Source organism: Macaca mulatta, chromosome 11, assembly GCF_049350105.2.
Source record: "Macaca mulatta isolate MMU2019108-1 chromosome 11, T2T-MMU8v2.0, whole genome shotgun sequence".
In the NCBI taxonomy this organism is placed as follows: domain Eukaryota; kingdom Metazoa; phylum Chordata; class Mammalia; order Primates; family Cercopithecidae; genus Macaca; species Macaca mulatta.
The window spans coordinates 23,322,352-23,339,933 of NC_133416.1; the positions used below are offsets into that span (position 1 = coordinate 23,322,352).

Consider the following 17,582-nt stretch of genomic DNA (forward strand, 5'->3'; position numbering starts at 1 on the left):
CTGTTTTGTTTTATTACTGGTGTGTTTCTAGAGAACAAGTACCATGATTTATTCTATTTCTGACTCTGAGCACTGTGGTAGGTACATAGTATAAATTTAAAGAATGCCTGGAATAAGTTTAAAATATGCATGAATGATGATCTTTCCCTCAGATTAGGAAGACAGTTTTCCATTCCAATGCAATCCAGTAAACTCCACATTTTCAAAAAAACTTTGCTTCTCTCATATAGCCAAATTACCTGAGTGCTTTCTTTGCCTATAAAACCTATTCTACTTATTAATCCTATACAACTTTCCAATGAGTGGTTTAATGTAGGAGAGTTTACCTTCACAATTAAATTTCATGGTCTTTGAGGGAAGGTACGATGTCTTGGGCATATTTGCATTCCTTTGGGGCATTCAGTTCTACTAGATACAAAATTACGCTAAGTCATATCAACTTAATTCTGTTCTTTTTCTAGGAAATTTGCTTGTGATTGTATTTGTAAGTTACTTTGGATCTAAACTACACAGACCAAAGTTAATCGGAATTGGTTGTCTCATTATGGGAACTGGAAGTATTTTGACAGCTTTACCACATTTCTTCATGGGATAGTAAGTGCTAAACAGCTCTGAGCCATTTATTATCAGCTACTTGTAACTTAGCAGTAGAATTTTATTTTTATACTTTTAAGTAGGCAGTTACCTTTTGAGAGGATTACCCGCATGTATGCGTAGAGAAATGGAGTATATTTCCTATATAATAGTTCATGTATTGCTTTATTCATCATGGCTTTTATAAACTTTTAAATAAGAATAATATTATATAAGATATACAGTTTTATATGAAATAAGTTATTTACCAATTTTAGTATAACGTATGTATTTTATGTTTTGCCTGTAAGATTTTGATTATACTCAGTAAGACTTCACAACTTCACCCGCTGCTGTATATGTTTTCCCACCAGCATTTCAATGAAGCTGCTCTTTCTAAGGTAACTTGTAGTTATGGTTAGAGTAAGAAGCTCATATGAGAAAACTGAAAATAGCAATAACTTAAATAAGATAGAAGCTTATATTTTACATTTTGTAATGTAGCTAGTCCAAGGATGATGTGATTCTATTTTTCATCATAGTGCTATGCCTTGCATGGCCCTGTCCTCCTGTTACAAAATGTAGCAGTGTATTTCCAGGCAACAGGATAGAAGAAGAGAGGAACAAGAACAAAGAGTGCACATGGGCTGAGGCCCAGGAGCATTTTCAGAAGCAAAACACTTTCACTGATTTCACGTTTACCAGAAGTCGGTTACATTTTACACATAGATATAATATATAGATGTTGGAAAAAATATACTTTATTCCAGGCTTCCCTATTTCCAGCTAAAAAAAATCCCAACTTCTGTTACTATGGAAGGAGAGAAGAAAGGATACTGAGAGACAATGAGTGGTTTGTTAGAGACATCAATTACTTAATGCCAGCAATCATGCCTTTTGGTCACCATATTAATTCTGCTTTTCCCCCCTATATTTGGCCTTTATAAGAACTTTCTTCTTAATGATACTGCTCTAATACACATCATATTCCACAATCTTGATTCATTTTCCTATTTTTGTGGCTTCTTCATCATGACCATCTTTTTCCTTTGCTTCTGACACCATAATTTCAGTGTCCCACAATTCCCTCTAATCTTCTTAATATCTTGTTCTTCATGATTTTTATGGAGAATATGCCTTAAATGCAGCTACCCCAGCTTCATCTTCCATTGCTCCCCATATTTGAGGATCACATTTTAGGCTTACAGTTCTTAGTGTGCCATAATATGTCATATCTTTGCATCTCTTATTTCTACAGACTTGAATTCTTTTCTTCCTTTGTCTACCAATTAGAATTCTATCTATCTTCAATATTCATTTAATCTATCCTTCACATTGTGAAGTTTTCTTTGATCTACACCCCACCTCCAAGAAAAGCTGATTATTTCTTTTTGGTGGGTGTGTGACAACTCAGGGCCTTGTATATTAAACTTACTATATCTTTGATCATATACATTTATCTTAGAGAGTGTGACACTTCCAAACACTGTGTGTTTTATTTCTTGTTCTTTGAAGTTGAGCAAAATGCCTGGCACACTATATGGTGCCCTTAGGGCTCACAGAGCACTTAGTATTTTTGAGCATCAACATCCATCCCTAATCCAGCTCCATCTCTGTTGTTCTTACTAAGCTTTTCCTCATAAAGTTGAAATGAATTAGAAATCTGTTTTTATTGAGTTTTGAAAAGTCAAGCACTAGTGTGTGCGTGTGTGTGTGTGTGTGTGTGTGTACATGAAAGAAAATCTGACAGATTGACCATCTTTGATGATAACTCAAAGGGATAAATAGACATAGTTAACAGATTAAAAAAAAAACCAACAGGTGAAACCAGGATATTTCATATCTTGACCAGAATATAAGCACTCTTAGGATAATAGCAAGGTGATAACCCACTTTGTTCACAGTGTATTGAAGTATCTTTCTCAGTGGACTCTCTCATTTCACCCCCTTCTCATCACCTGTTCTGAAATACATGCTGAGAAGTTGACAAACAAGATTCTGGTAATTTGGAGAAGACAGTGGTTCAAATAAAGGGGAAAATTTCTCTGTATTTCTGGGAAAACTGAAAATATTCAGTAGACAAGCAAAATGTTCAATCTAATATTGCTCTTATAGTTACAGGTATTCTAAAGAAACCCATATTAATCCATCAGAAAATTCAACATCAAGTTTATCAACCTGTTTAATTAATCAAATCTTATCATTCAATAGAACATCACCTGAGATAGTAGAAAAAGGTAAGAATTAATAGTGACAGTAAAACAAATTCTAGATTGATAGATTTAATCACATCTATAAAGTTTGTGATATTCTTTAGCAGAATTGATTTAAGAACAAATAGGAAGAACATTTATCCCTCACATACAGGCAAAATCATACTGTTAATATATGCAGTCGATTTTTGAACAACACAGGTTTGAACTGCACCTGTTCACTTATATGCAGCTTTTGTCCAACCAATCACAAGGAGAAACCCACCCATGTGGAGGTCTGACTTAAATAGGCCGTTTCCACAGGGCCAACGAGAGGACTTACGTCTGCATAAATTTCTGTACATATGAGTTGTCCTGGAACAACTCTCCTAGTGTCCAAATGGATTATTATATATCAAGGGCATTTAGAAGTAGATAAGAATAAAGAACAAATTTAGTCGGAAATTTGCAAAAAAAACATACACATTTAAAATAAAAAAGCAGAAAGTGGCAGAAATATGTGAATAATAAAACTTCTCTTTATAGAAATGCAAAATGTTATAGCGTTTGAAGACTTTGTAACTATTATGACATAATAATATCATTATAATGATAACCCCAAAATTTAATAAAAATAAATGAAGTGGAGGAAAAAAATGATTTCAAGTTTTATGTATTGCTGAGAGAGTATAAATTGGAAAGTCTTTCTGGAGATTAATTTTCAATATATATTAAAGAACAAAAATATACTTGCCTACTTCCTTGATTAATTTTTTTTTTTTTTTGAGATGGAGTCTTGCTCTGTTGCCCAGGCTGGAGTGCAGTGGCACAATCTCAGCTCACTGCAAGCTCCGCCTCCCGGGTTCAAGCCATTCTGCTGCCTCAACCTCCCGAGTAGCTGGGACTACAGGTGCCTGCCACCATACCCGGCTAATTTTTTGTATTTTTTAGTAGAGACCGGGTTTCACCATGTTAGCCAGGATGGTCTCGATCTTCTGACCTCGTGATCTGCCTGCCTTGGCCTCCCAAAGTGCTGGGATTACAGGAGTGAGCCACTGCGCCCAGCTCTTTCTTGATTAATCTTAAGGAAATAATCAGAAATGTTCACAAGGACATTTCATAATCACAGCCATGACATCCGTGTTTAAGAGAATAAAAATAAAAATATTTTGTAACAACAAGAGATTGTTTAAACAAATTAGCAAACTATTATTAAACACACTATTATGCAGTAATTAAAATTTTAATATAGAAAAACTCTTAACAACATGGGGAAATTGTGACAATATGGTGATAACTGTGTATGCACCTTAAAAATAACCTGGATTTTTAAGTACATAATGTACATAATGAATATTATGCATATTTTGTTCACTAAAATTGTAGAAGATCTAGAATAACATTTGCAATGATCTTCTGTGTGTCGTGTAATTATAGACAATTTTTACTTGTTTTCTTTGTGCCCTTCTTAATTTTCAAACTTTGTAAAGTAAATATGAATCACTTGTAATTAGGAAAGAAACAAACAAACAAACAAAAAAAACGAAAAATGAAGGGTTTAAAGTGGTTAAGGTCCTAATAGGAATGTTAAAATTAATTTTTAAAGTAAAACACTTTCTTATCTCTATAGATTGTGTGAAGGAATCTGGGTCACACATGTGGATGTATGTCTTCATGGGTAATATGCTTCGTGGTATAGGGGAAACCCCCATAGGACCATTGGGGATTTCGTACATTGATGATTTTGCAAAAGAAGGACATTCTTCCTTGTATGTAGGTAATGTACAGAAAATATTAAATTTCATGATTACACTCCCTGGATCTACCCTTGAAATAATAACATCATTAGTTTTTTCTTTTACCTATTAGAAAAATATTTGCAGAAGTGTATTGTGTAATATTACTTTAAAAAACATGTTAAATCAAAACCAAGTATTTGTGGCATCTGATTAAATTGTTTTGTAATACTTACAGGTAGTTTGAATGCAATAGGAATGATTGGTCCAGTCATTGGCTTTATCCTGGGATCTCTGTTTGCTAAAATGTATGTGGATATTGGATATGTAGATCTGAGTAAGTACTATCAAAACAAGGTACCATGATAGTGTCTTTTAAGTGCAGGACTCCATTCTTCCAAAGAATTAAATTCAGTCTTTCAATAGTTCTTTGTTTACTATTTTTCAAAAGTTACAAGTAGGAAATAAATGTATTAATAATCAGAATAAAAAAGAAATTTAGCTCCTATTTATACTTTGCTTTTACAACTAAGTGTAAAAAGAGATTTTTAACAAATTTATTTTAGATTACTTGATCCAAAATAACCAAACTTAAAATGTCCCTTTCCCAAAACTGGCCCAGTCAAGTAAATTTTATTTTTCAGTTGATGGTGACTTGGATGTTGATGTGTAGAACTCAGATATTGATGTTTGCTTTACCAAAGCCTCCTTGTGGCTGCTGCATTGACTTACGGCGGGGGTGTTTTAAGAGAGGCCACGGTGCACTTTGGTTGTGATCATTTTTCCTGGTTCTCACTGACGGCTTGGCCTATGGCAATATTTAATGAGTGCTTATAGAACAAATGAATGAAGGAGTGGACACATAAATAAAATTTATGAATTTTGTCTTCACTCTCAGAGCATGCTTTATTTCTCCTCTCATAGAAGAGTGAGAGTCAATGTTGTAAGATCTGCCTCGACTTCAGGCCCTCCTTCCTGCAAATATACCTTCACCATATCCATATTTATCTTTTTTTACCCATACTTATGAAAAAATATTTATCTTTAGCTAATATTAGTAGATCCAACTGGGGTTTAGATTTCCTCTTTCTGCCTCTTCTACATCTGCACCCTCTCTTTTCCTCAGCAAACACACTCAAGTCTATCCCATCTATGTACACATATACATTTTTATATCCCCAAACAACTTGCCAATTGATTAACTGTTTCTCAATTTGTCTTCAAAGCCAGGTACCTAGAAAAAAAATAATCTAACATAAGCGTCTCACCTTTTCACCTCCCATATACTTCTCATCCACTATAATCTGCTTTACTGCTAATAAAACAATCAATTTCTATGTAATTTACTAATTGCAATGGATATTTTTCTATAATTTGTTTTAATGGATAATTCTACTACCTGTTGAATTTTTTTCTTCTTAGATTTTTTTTTTAAACAAGTGCCTAAAACTCAACCTGTCAAAAACTGGTCTCATCGTCTTATTTCCAAACCCACTTTGTTTCCTATATTCCCTCTTGATGAATATCTGTACCTTAATTCAATGATGGGCTGAATTCCTATGTCCTGTAATCTCACATTTCCCTTTATTTAAAATTGGAAAAACTTTTTTTTTTTTTTTTTGAGATGGAGTCTCACTCTGTCGCCCAGGCTGGAGTGCAGTGGCCAGATCTCAGCTCTCTTTTTTATTTTCATAGTTCTCAAAGTCTCTTTCAACATGTGACTTTTCTCATATAACCCTTACTTCATCATTTCCATTGGTCTCAAATTTGGTGCTCCTATTAATCATCAAGAGCATGCCTTTATTGTAGCCCTTCTCACAACAATCTATAAATATTTGCATACTTACCCACCATCTCTTTGAGAACATGACAGAATTGTGTCTGTGTTAGCATATAATAACTCATCAGGGTTTGTGAATAAACAAATATGATTTTCTTGAGGACTTAAATAGATCACTCCAAAGAGACCAAAGGATTCATTCCAAGATGGAATAGCAATTATTGTAGGCCAAAGAATCATAAAGTGTTTTCTATTATAAAACAAAAGCAAGTACCTGATGATATGTTTTATATCTTCCATGTTAGACATATGGCTTAGTGTAGCTATACATTATGTACATTATTTTTACTCATTTGCTCTAGTTTAATCATTGCTTTTTAACACTGAGTACAAAATAAGTGTTGGAGGTCTTTAGGATAGTAGTTTTGTAGCCTCTCTATTCAAAAATAATCATACCATTTTAGAATTCATAGTGATTCAACTTCTACCCCTGACCGTTCAGACTTTATCATGTCTTCTCTTATTCCGTGAGAAGCATGAAGGGAACTTATGATAAAGTATACTTTGGTAAACTTTAATTCCTACAGTAGCCAAAGACATAACATAAATGAGTAAAGAGTATCAAGGACAGGAAATTAGGGCGTGATGGTTAGAATGGGGAGAGTTGTTGTTGGTGCACTACTCTCCCCAAACACCCCAAAACTCATGTGCTCCCCAGAACTCATGTGCTCCCCAGCTCTGGTCTATACTTTTCATACAGAATTTTGGGACCAGCATTAATAAGGCTTTCTGATTGGTTTTCCAGAGAATCCAGGAACTAACATTTTTACGTAGAATTTTCCAATTTTTAAGATTGTGTGTGAGCCACGGGAAACACTGGCAGAACATATCTAGCTCAGTTATGACCTTTAGTCCCTATATATAGACCAGTGAAAGAACAAAAAAAAAAAAAGTCATCAAAATTATATTTCTGACAGGTGATAAATAAACACTTAGCATGTATAATGGCGTTACTGATTTAACTAGTCATTTCCTGAAGTCTGCCTGAGTTGTTGATTATGAAACAATATGATCACATAAATCAATTTTAAAACCAGATCAGTCCATACTAGAAAATCATGTATTTCTAAATAGTTTTAAACCAAGTCAATATTTTTTCATGTCAATGATTTTTCTTATTGATCAGAGTAACGGCATCAGTTAAGTGTGCTACAAACTTCCATGGTGTGTGTGTTTCCGTGTGTGTACGCTTTCTTAATTTTTATCATTTTTATTTTATTGAGATAAGAACAATGAAAATGAACCCTACCTCTTAAAAGTACAGTGGAACCTTGAACAGCACAGGTTTGAACTGTGCATGTCCACTTCTACATAGCTTTTTCAATAAGTGTGTTGGAAACATTTTTTGAGATTTGTGACAACATGAAAAACCTTGCAGATAAACTACACAGCTTAGAAATATAGAAAAAGTTAAGAGAAAGTTAGTTATAGTGTGAATACATAAAATATATGTAAATACGATTTTATAATTTACTATAGTAAAATATGCACAGATCTATTATTAAAAGTCAAAATTTGTTAAACTTTCCACAGAGAAACTCTTATAGACCTTAGACGATGCCATTCCCAGTTGCAGTATTAAATCATAACTGCATAAAATTAACTGTAGTGCTTACTTCACTGCTGTAAAAATTCTCTAACCATCTCCTGTTGCTATTGCAGTAAGCTCAAGTGTTGAGAGTATTTATTTAAAATGCCATGTGTCATTCATCATCTCCATGTGAGTAGTTTTCCTCACTCTTCAGTAAGTGATGAATCACAGTAAAAAGTGAACCCTTGCGTTTTCTGTGTATTTTTCATCCTGTTTAGTGCTGTAACATCAATCTTAAGTAACACTGTGTGAGCCATATGAAGTGCCACTAGTGATGCTGGAAGGGCTTCCAGAAGCAAAGAAAAGTCATGACATTATAAGACAAAGTTGAATTGCTTAATATGTACTGTAAATGAGCTCTGCAGCTGGCCACTGTTTCAATATAAATGTATCCAGTACAAGGACCATTGTAAAACAAAAACTAAAACCCACACTCACAGAAAAATGGAATGACATGAAGCCTCACTGCAGCTACAGCATTGGGCACAAAAACCCATCCTTTTAGTGAAATAGCTTTTTATATCATATTGAAAATTCAACTTTTATGTAGATGCAAGATTGCTATCAGAAAGGCATACCTGTAGACTCAAAACATGGTTCAAGAAAAAGTGAAGTCATTATATGACAACTTAAAGCAAAAGGAAAGTGAATGATTTAAAGTTGGAGAATTTCATGCCACTAATGGATAATTTGAAAATTTTCAAAAGAGGTTTGCCTCAAAAAAGTGTCAATATAACAGGAGAAGCAACTTCTACCACTTAGGAGGTAACGGAAAAGTTCTAAATGGCATAAATAAAGTCATTGAGGAGAAAGGACATCTACCTGAGCAGGTTTTTAATCAGATGAAAGTGCCCTATTCTGGAAAAAAAAAATGCCACAAAGTACACTTATTAATAAAGAAGATAAGTGAGCACCAGGATTTAAGGCAGGAAGGGATAGGCTAACTCTGCTGTTCTGCGCAAATGCAGTGGGGTTTATGATCAGAACTCTTCTTACCTATACAACTGCTAATCCCTAAGCCTTGAAGGGGAAAGATGAAAAACAGTTGTTAGTCTTTTGGTTGTACGACAAGAAATCCTGAACAATAATAACTTTTCTTTTCTGAAAAGTTATGACAGTTTCCTTCCATGCTTTGTTCCTAAAGACAGGAAGTACCTTGGCAGGAAGAGTTTACCTTTTAAAGTCCTTTTGATAATTGGCAATGCTCTGGGTCATCCAGAGCCTCATGAGTTGAATACTGAAGGTGCTGAAGTGGTCTGCTTTACCTCAAATGCAATGTCTCTAATTCACCCTCTAGATGTGGGGTCCTAAGGACATTTAAGGCTCATTACACATGTTACCCTATAGAAAGGATTGTAAATACTGTGGAAGAGAACCCCAACAGAGAAAACATTACAAAAGTCTGAAAGGATTACACCACTGAAGTTGCCATCATTGCTGTGTAAAAAGCCACAAAAGCTGTCAAACAGGAAACAAATTTCTACTGGAGAAAACTGTCCAAATGTTGTGCATAGCTTCATGGAATTCATAATCATTCAAGAAAATTATGAAGAGATTGTGGATATGGCAAAAGAAAAAAAAGGTGTGGAGTGAAGAATTTCAAAACATGGATATTGGAGGCATTCGAGTGGTAACAGGCACATCAGAGGAATTAACAGAAGACAACTTGATGGACAGAAGTGCTTCTGAACGAATGTCAGCTGATGAGGAAGAAGACGTAGTAGAAGCAGTGACAGAAACAAATTGACATTAGATAATCTGGCAGAAGCGTTCTGATTATTCAAGACTGTTTTGACATATTTTACAACATGGAAGCTTCTGTAATGTGGGCACTGAAACAAAACAAACAGTGGAAGAAGGATTGGTACCATATAGAAACATTTTAAGAGAAATGATAAAGCAACAAAGTCAAATAGAAAGTATGATGTATTTCTGTAAAGTCACACTGTGTATACCTGCCTTTCCTGTCTTCCTTTTTACTTCCTCCACTGCCTCTGCCTCTACTACCCTAGAGGAAGCAAGAACAATACCTCCCCTTCCTCCTCCTCCACCTACTCAATGTGCAGAGATGAGGATGAAAAGCTTTATGATGATCCACTTCCACTTAAGGAATAGTAAACACATTTCCTTGTGATTTTCTAAATGTCATTTTCTCCTGCTTAATTTATACAAATAATACAGTTTATAATACATACAACATGCAAAATATATGTTGACCGTTTATGCAATTGGTAAGAATTCTGGCCAACAGTAGACTATTAGTGCTAAACAAGCACTTGATAACATTCAACATCCCTTCTTAATCAAAGCCCTAAAAAATCTGGGGATAGAAGAAACATACCTACCCAAATATATCTACAGATTCAAGTTAAGTTTTGGGGGAACTAAAAGTTATACACGGATTGTCACCTGTGTGGAGGGTAAGCCACCCTAACTCCCATGTTATTCAAAGGTCGACTGTACAATTCAGGATTATTAACTACAGGCACAATGTTGTTCAGCAGATCTCTAGAGCTTACTCATCTTGTATAAAAGAAACTTTTTATACCCATTAACTGGGAATTCCCTCTTTCCCCTTTCCCGCAACCACTGGAAATCACCATTCTACTTTCTGCTTTCATGAGTTTAACTCTTTTGTATGCCTCACATAAATGTAATCACTCAGTATTTGTTCTGTGACTGGCCTATTTCATTTAGCACAATGTTGGCAAAGTTCATCCATGTTATCACATATTGCAGGATGTCCTTTCTGTTTCACGGTGAAACAGAAAGTATTCCATTATATGTATAGATCACATTTTCTTTATTCATCTCTCTGTAAATATTAGGTTGTTTTCACATTTAGACTATTGTGAAGAGTGCTGCAATGAACACGCAACTGCAAATATCTCTGTGAGATCCTGATTTCGATTATTTTGGATATACACCCAGAAGTGAGATTGCTCCATCGTATGGTCGTTCTATATTTAATTTTTCAAGGAAACTTCATACTATGTTTTTATACTGGGCGCGCGATTTTGCATTCTACCAACAGTATATAAGTGTTCAAATATCTCCACATCTATGCCAACACTTTTCTCCTTCTTTATTTTTGATAGCCATCCTAACGAGTGTATGGTGATATGTAATTGTGCTTTTGATTTGCATTGCCATTATAATAAGTGATGCTGGATATCTTTTCATGTACCTGTTGTTCACTTCTATATATTCTTTGGAGAAATTTCTATTCAGGTCTTTCACCTATTCTTAAATCAGGTAATCATATTCTTGTGCTATGGAGTTGCAGGAATTTTTTGTACATTTTAGAAATTAACACCTTATCACATATATGCTTTATGAATATTTTCTCTTATTGTGTATGTTGCCTTTTCACTCTGTTGATTATTTCTTTTGCTGGGCAGAAGCTTTTTAGTTTGACCAGTTCCATTTGTCTAATTTTGCTTTTATTGCCTGTGCTTTTGGTAGTACATCCATGAATTATTGTCAAGACAAATGTAATGAAACTCTTTCTCTAAGTTCTATTCTAAGAATTTTATAGTTTCTAGTTTTAAATTTTAATCTTCAACACAGTCTGAGTTTATTTTTTCAGTATATATAATGGTATAACATCATTCTCTTGTATGTGAATATCCACTTTTCTCAACACCATTTGTCAGAGAAACAATTATTTCACTATTGTGATCGCTTGTCAAAGATCAGATGACTGTATACACACAGATTTCTCTGGGCTCTGTATTCCATTCTATTGGTCTATATATCTATCTTTATGCCAGTACTGTAATGTATTAATTACTTTAGCTTTAACATATATTTGTAGTCAGGAAGTGTGAGCCATCATCTTCATTCTTTCTCAAGGTTGCTTTGGCTATTTGAGGTCATTTGTTAGTTTCATATGAATTTGAATCTGTGGATATATGTGGGTAGGTATGTTCCTTCTATACCCAGATTTTTGAGGGCTTTTATTATGAAGGGATGTTGAATTTTATCAAGTGCTTTTTTAGCATCAATTGAAACGATCATAGGATTTTTACCTTTCATGCTGTTTATATAACGTATCAGATTTATTGATTTGCATATGTTGAACTAACCTTGGATCCCAGGATAAATCCCACTTGGTCATGATGAATGATCATTCTAATGTATTGTTGAATTTGGTTTGTTACTATTTCGTTGAGGATATTTGCATCAATATTCATCAGAGAAATTGGCTTGTAGTTTTCTTTTTTTGATGTGTATTTGTCTGTTTTTGTATCGGGGTAATATTGGCCTCACAGAATGAGTTTGGAAGTATTCCCTCCTCCTCCATTTTTTGGAATGGTTTGAGTAGTATTGGCATTAATTATTTCAGTCTCTTTGTTAAATTATCTGATAGTTTCTGAATTCCTTCTCTGTGTTATCTTGAATTTCTTTGAGTTTCTTCAGAACAGCTATGTTGAATTCTCTGTTTGAACGATTACATATGTCTCTTTCACCAGGATTGTTCCCTGGTGCCTTATTTAATTTGTCTGGTGAGGTCATGTTTTCCTGGCTGATCTTAGTGCTTATGTTATTCATCAGTGTCTGGGCATTGATGACTTAGGTATTTATTGTAGTCTTTGTAGTCTGGGTTTGTTTTTACCCATCCTTCTTTACTAGGCTTTTTAGGTATATGAAGGGACTTTGGCCACAACCTCAATAATACTGTGGTTTTTACAGGCTTGGGGAGGTACTGCCTTCGTGACCTTGGAAAGTATATGGAAGAATTCACTGGATTATTAAGCAGAGACTCTTGTTCTCTTCCCCTACTTTCTCCAAAGTAAATGTAGTCTTACTCTTTCTGTGCTGAGCTGCCTGGAACTGGGGGTTCAGTGATGCAAGCATCCTTGTGCCCCCCCCCCCAGCTGAGACTGTACTGGGTAAGACCTGAAGCCAGCACAGCACTGGGTCTTGGCCAAGGCCCTCTGTAACTACTATCGGGCTACCATCTATGTTAACTCAAGCTCAAGGGCTCTACAATCAGTAGTTGGCCAAGCCGGCCAGGTTTGTGTCTTTCCCTTCAGTGCAGTGAGTTCCCCTAGGCCTCAGGCTGGCCTACAGATGCTAAGAGCCAAGGTTTGGAGCAAAAAACCTTAGCAATTTACCTATAATAGATGTTCTGTTCTACTGTGGCTACACTGGTACCCAAAACACAGCACAAAGTTCTTTTTGCTCGTCTCTCCCTTTACCACAGGCAGAGGAGCCTCTCCCTGTGTCCACCGCCACCACAGGCCCAAGGAAGATTCTGCCAGGCCACCAACCATGTTCAATTAAAGCTCTAGGACTCTTCAGTCAGGTTATTATGAATGCTGCCAGGTCTCAGAGACTCATCCTTCAGGGCAATGTGTCTCTTAATTCAGGACTAGGCTATTGGACAGCATTTCTACACTTGCCTGTGGCCCAGGGCAGGTCTAGAAAAGGTGTCTAAGAGCTTAGTTCTGGACTCAGGGACCCCAAAAGCCTTCTTGTTGCTCTACTCTACTGTAGCTGAGCTGGTACCTAAGGTGCAAGACAAAGTCCCCTTTATTTTTCCACCACTTCTCTTAAACAGAAGGAGTCTTTCACCATAGCCACCACAGCTGGGAATGTGTTCGGTCACACCTGAAGTCAGCAAATCTCCGAGCCCAAGGCCCGCAGTGTATTAGTTTGATACTGCTGCTGGTTATTCAGGGCCTGAGGGCTCTTTAGTCAACTGATGATAAATGCTGCCAGGTGTGGGTGCTTCTCTTCAATGCAGTGGATTCCTTTTTGGGCGCCAGGATATGCCTACAACTGTTGTCCATGAGTTAGGACCTCAAAACTCTGTCTGGTGCCCTATTTTCCTGTGGCTAAGCTGGTATTAGAAAAAAATATTTTGCAATCTATGCATTAGAAAAAAAGAATCACCTCTCCAACTCTTCATGGACGGACCTTATTATAGGAGAAAACCCGCATCAATCAGCCCAGCCACATCTTCTTGGGCCTCTCAAACTTTCATGGTCATCCAAACTGCTATCTTTGTCTTAGGATCCCCCAGGCATGTAGCGCATGCAGGGTCTTATCAACACTTTTACACATTTGAGACAGAAGACAGTCCTTAGTCAACTCTTAGGAAAGTTTGAATATTTGGCATGCTGTCCAACTCTTTCCCTCCCCACAGAGAATTTGGAAGCTGAGGTTTCTTACCTCATCACTCTGCCTAAATCTAGGGGCAGGAGGAGCTGTGACAAGTGCCCATGTGCTAGTTTAAATCATCATTTTTGTGTTCTTTGTAGTACCAGGGGCCAAGTGTATGCCTAACACAAAGACAAGGAAGACAAAATACCTTTCCTTAAGTAGAATTCAGAAAAGATGAAATGTTATACGTGTGGTCCAAATCTTTGCTTCCCCATGGAAGAGCTAAAAGCTTGAATTTCGTTTCTGTTTTTGTCTGTTTTTGCCTGCTCACTCTGCACTAAGCTAGGGGGCAGGATCTGTGATAAATGTCCACATACTGGTTCATCTTTATTCTCTGTAGTTCCCAGGTGACTGGCATATGCTGGATCCTGTCAGCACTTTGAGGCAGATGAGATAGAAGCCAATCCATTAGGTAGCACTTGGAAAGGTTGAAATGTTGAATGTGCACTCCAACCCTTTCTCTCCCCAAGGATAAGCTGGGAGCATTTTTTTTTAAATTTTATTTTACTTTAAGTTCTGGGATATATGTGCAGAATGTACAGGTCTGTTACATAAACATGTGCAATGGTGGTTTGCTGCGCCTATTAACCCATCACCTAGGTATTAAGCCCCACATGCATTAGCTATTTGTCCTGATGCTCTCCCTCCTTCTGTCCCCATGACAGGCCCTGGTGTGTGTTGTAGCCCTCTCTGTGTTTCTGTGTTCTAGTGTTCAGCTGCCACTTGTAAGTGAGAACATGCAGTGTTTGGTTTTCTGTACCATGTTAGTTTGCTGAGGATAATGGCTTTCAGCGTCATACATGTCCCTGCGAAGAACATGATCTCCTTCCTTTTTATGGCTGCATAGTATTCCGTGGTGTATATGTACCACATTTTCTTTATCCAATCTATCATTGATGGGTATTTGGGTTGGTTCCATGACTTTTGCTAATGTGAATAGTGCTGCAAGAAACATACCTGTGTATGTATCTTTATAATAGAATGATTTATATTCCTTTGGGTATATACCCAGTAAAGGGATTCCTGGATCAAATGGTATTTCTGGTTCTAGATCCTTGAGGAATTGCCACATGTTTTTTTGTTTTTTTTCTTTTTCTCTCACACATTCACTCTGTGTTAAGCCAGAGGGAAGAGCTGTGTCAAGTGTCCACGTGCCAGTTTAAACTGTTAGTTTTTCCCAATTGTATGGTACAATACTGAGGAGGAGAATGGCAAGAGGGTGTCTCCGATTATCTTACTGGTTTTTATGTATCTGGTTTTGTACTTTGCTGATGTATAGGAGTCTCTCAATTAGTTTCTGTATTTCTCACAAATGAAACTGATCTGAATATTACTGTTGAATCAGTATGTTCATGGAGAGAAGGGTATCTAGTGCTTCCTATTCTGGTATCTTGCTGATATTTCATGGATGCCTTCCCATTATTTAAACTGTATATTTTCTACCTACTAAAATAACTCATTTACACTTGAGATATAGCATTTACACATTACTCTTATACATACTTTAAGGGAAATATAGTTGAAATAAAATGGTTAAATGATCTCTAACATTTAGAGTCCAATATTTCTGGGTTACTCTTAAACTCAGATTTTCATTTTGCATAGTTTCTCATCCTCTGTGCTATCTGGAGAGTTGCAAATCAGGTTCCTGGGTGGTTAGGGTGGTGTGGATAGTGGTGTGGTGGTGGTGTTTATTGTCTCTCAGTATTTTTTGCCAGCTGCTTAAATTTTATTGCTGATGCTTTCTTGACCTCATCAGATGATTCCAGCATTGTCAGACAACAGTGAGGATTCATATTTCTTCCATGAATAGTTATTAAATCGTCTGAAGAGTTAAATGTCCAATGGTGACAGCTGTCCAGTCATGAAATCTGAAAAGCCACCATGTGCACACAAGCTCAGGCAATGTGAACAGTGTCATGACTGATTCCTGGACAACAGCAATTGCAAGATGTCATCAACCTAGTCTCAGAGATAACAAAACATGAAAAGAAGAAAATAGTGTTTTAGAATTGAAAGTAAACATATAGTTTACTTCCTTCATCTATGGAAGACTTCAATCATTATCATTATTTCCCAGAACCTACTGTATTTCAAAATGATTTTTGACTGGCTTCTTCTAACTGTTTCTCCTAGGCACTATCAGGATAACTCCTAAGGATTCTCGTTGGGTTGGAGCTTGGTGGCTTGGTTTCCTTGTGTCTGGACTATTTTCCATTACTTCTTCCATACCATTTTTTTTCTTGCCCCAAAATCCAAATAAACCACAAAAAGAAAGAAAAGTTTCACTCTCTTTGCATGTGCTGAAAACAAATGATGAAAGAAGTCAAACAGCTAATTTGACCAACCGAGGAAAAAAAGTTACAAAAAATGTGACTGGTAAGTATTTAACATTAATTGTCAACTTAGAATTGTTAATCTCAATGAAAGGGAGAAGTGAGTAAAAAATAAATAAATAAATAAAGCATACTCAAATCATCTACAGTTAGCTTTCTTCTCCACTAAATTTAGCTGAATTATTTTTTCTAAAACTCCTATTAAAATTAACAAGTATGTCTTGAGCACATAAAAAGGGGAAGAGGATTAGGTTTCTGCTGTTTAGAAGACAGAAACCAATCGAAGCTATTAACATCTGTTCCTTATAAGCCAAATAGTACATATTCATTTTAATATAATATAGTATAAACTGTGAGGGCTAAAAGGATTATAATATTTCATTCATTTATTTATTTAACAAATGATACCAGCCATCATACTATTCCCTGGTAATAGAACGTTGCCTTTATTTTTTGAGAACTTAGTGGATGATAATGAGAAGTATATAGATCATTGTAATAAAGTATCTTAAGTACTATGGCAGGTTATATTTAACTATTCTCAGGTGTAGAGATGAAATAAGGAGAAGGAAGTCAGGAGAGGAGTCTGTCTAGGTAATTAGAGCAAGATTATTTTTCTTGGTAATTAAAATTATATATATCTTATTAAATTAAATTAATGTATATATGAATTAAAAATGTATATATACACATATATAATCTTACTTAAGTATTCAAAAATGAAGTGAAAAGCAACATCAGTAATTAAGATATTTGGAGTCAATAATGTGAATTAGGATTCTTTAGCACTTGATAGTCGTAACTCTTTTGAATATAAGTCACATGGGCTAATGGTGAACCATTGAGAAGCAGTAATCAAGAGAATGATCTAGCAGCTGTCAGAGCAAGATATTTGAAATGGTAAGGTATTGACAGCAGTTTTCAGTTTTAGTTAGCAGTTTTAGGGAGAAATGGTGAAGCAGTAAAACCTGAAGCAGTGCAACCAACACCTAAACCCTTGGCACTTTTTCAGGTTTTCATTGAAGTAAGTTTACAACCTTTCCAAAGTAACCCATATTCTTTCTCTCATCAGTTCTTTCACTTACCTTTGTTGTTGTTGTTATTTTCTCCTCTCCACCACACTAACCCAAGAGCAATGGGATG

The 17,582-nt window shown here is 35.8% G+C and overlaps 1 protein-coding gene across 5 annotated transcripts in view; it reads left to right on the forward strand.

Moving 5' to 3' along the window:
* SLCO1B3 (solute carrier organic anion transporter family member 1B3) overlaps positions 1-17,582 on the forward strand; it is a 91,656-nt gene that overhangs the window by 31,647 nt on the left and 42,427 nt on the right. For all 5 annotated transcript variants that reach the window (XR_013400550.1, XR_013400551.1, XR_013400552.1 and 2 more), the window contains 5 exon segments: positions 462-594; positions 2,689-2,810; positions 4,396-4,542; positions 4,740-4,838; positions 16,240-16,482. Coding sequence is in view for 2 of the 5 variants with exons in the window: in XM_015151097.3 (XP_015006583.2) it covers positions 462-594; positions 2,689-2,810; positions 4,396-4,542; positions 4,740-4,838; positions 16,240-16,482 (744 nt within the window). In the remaining 3 variants the exon portion in view is untranslated.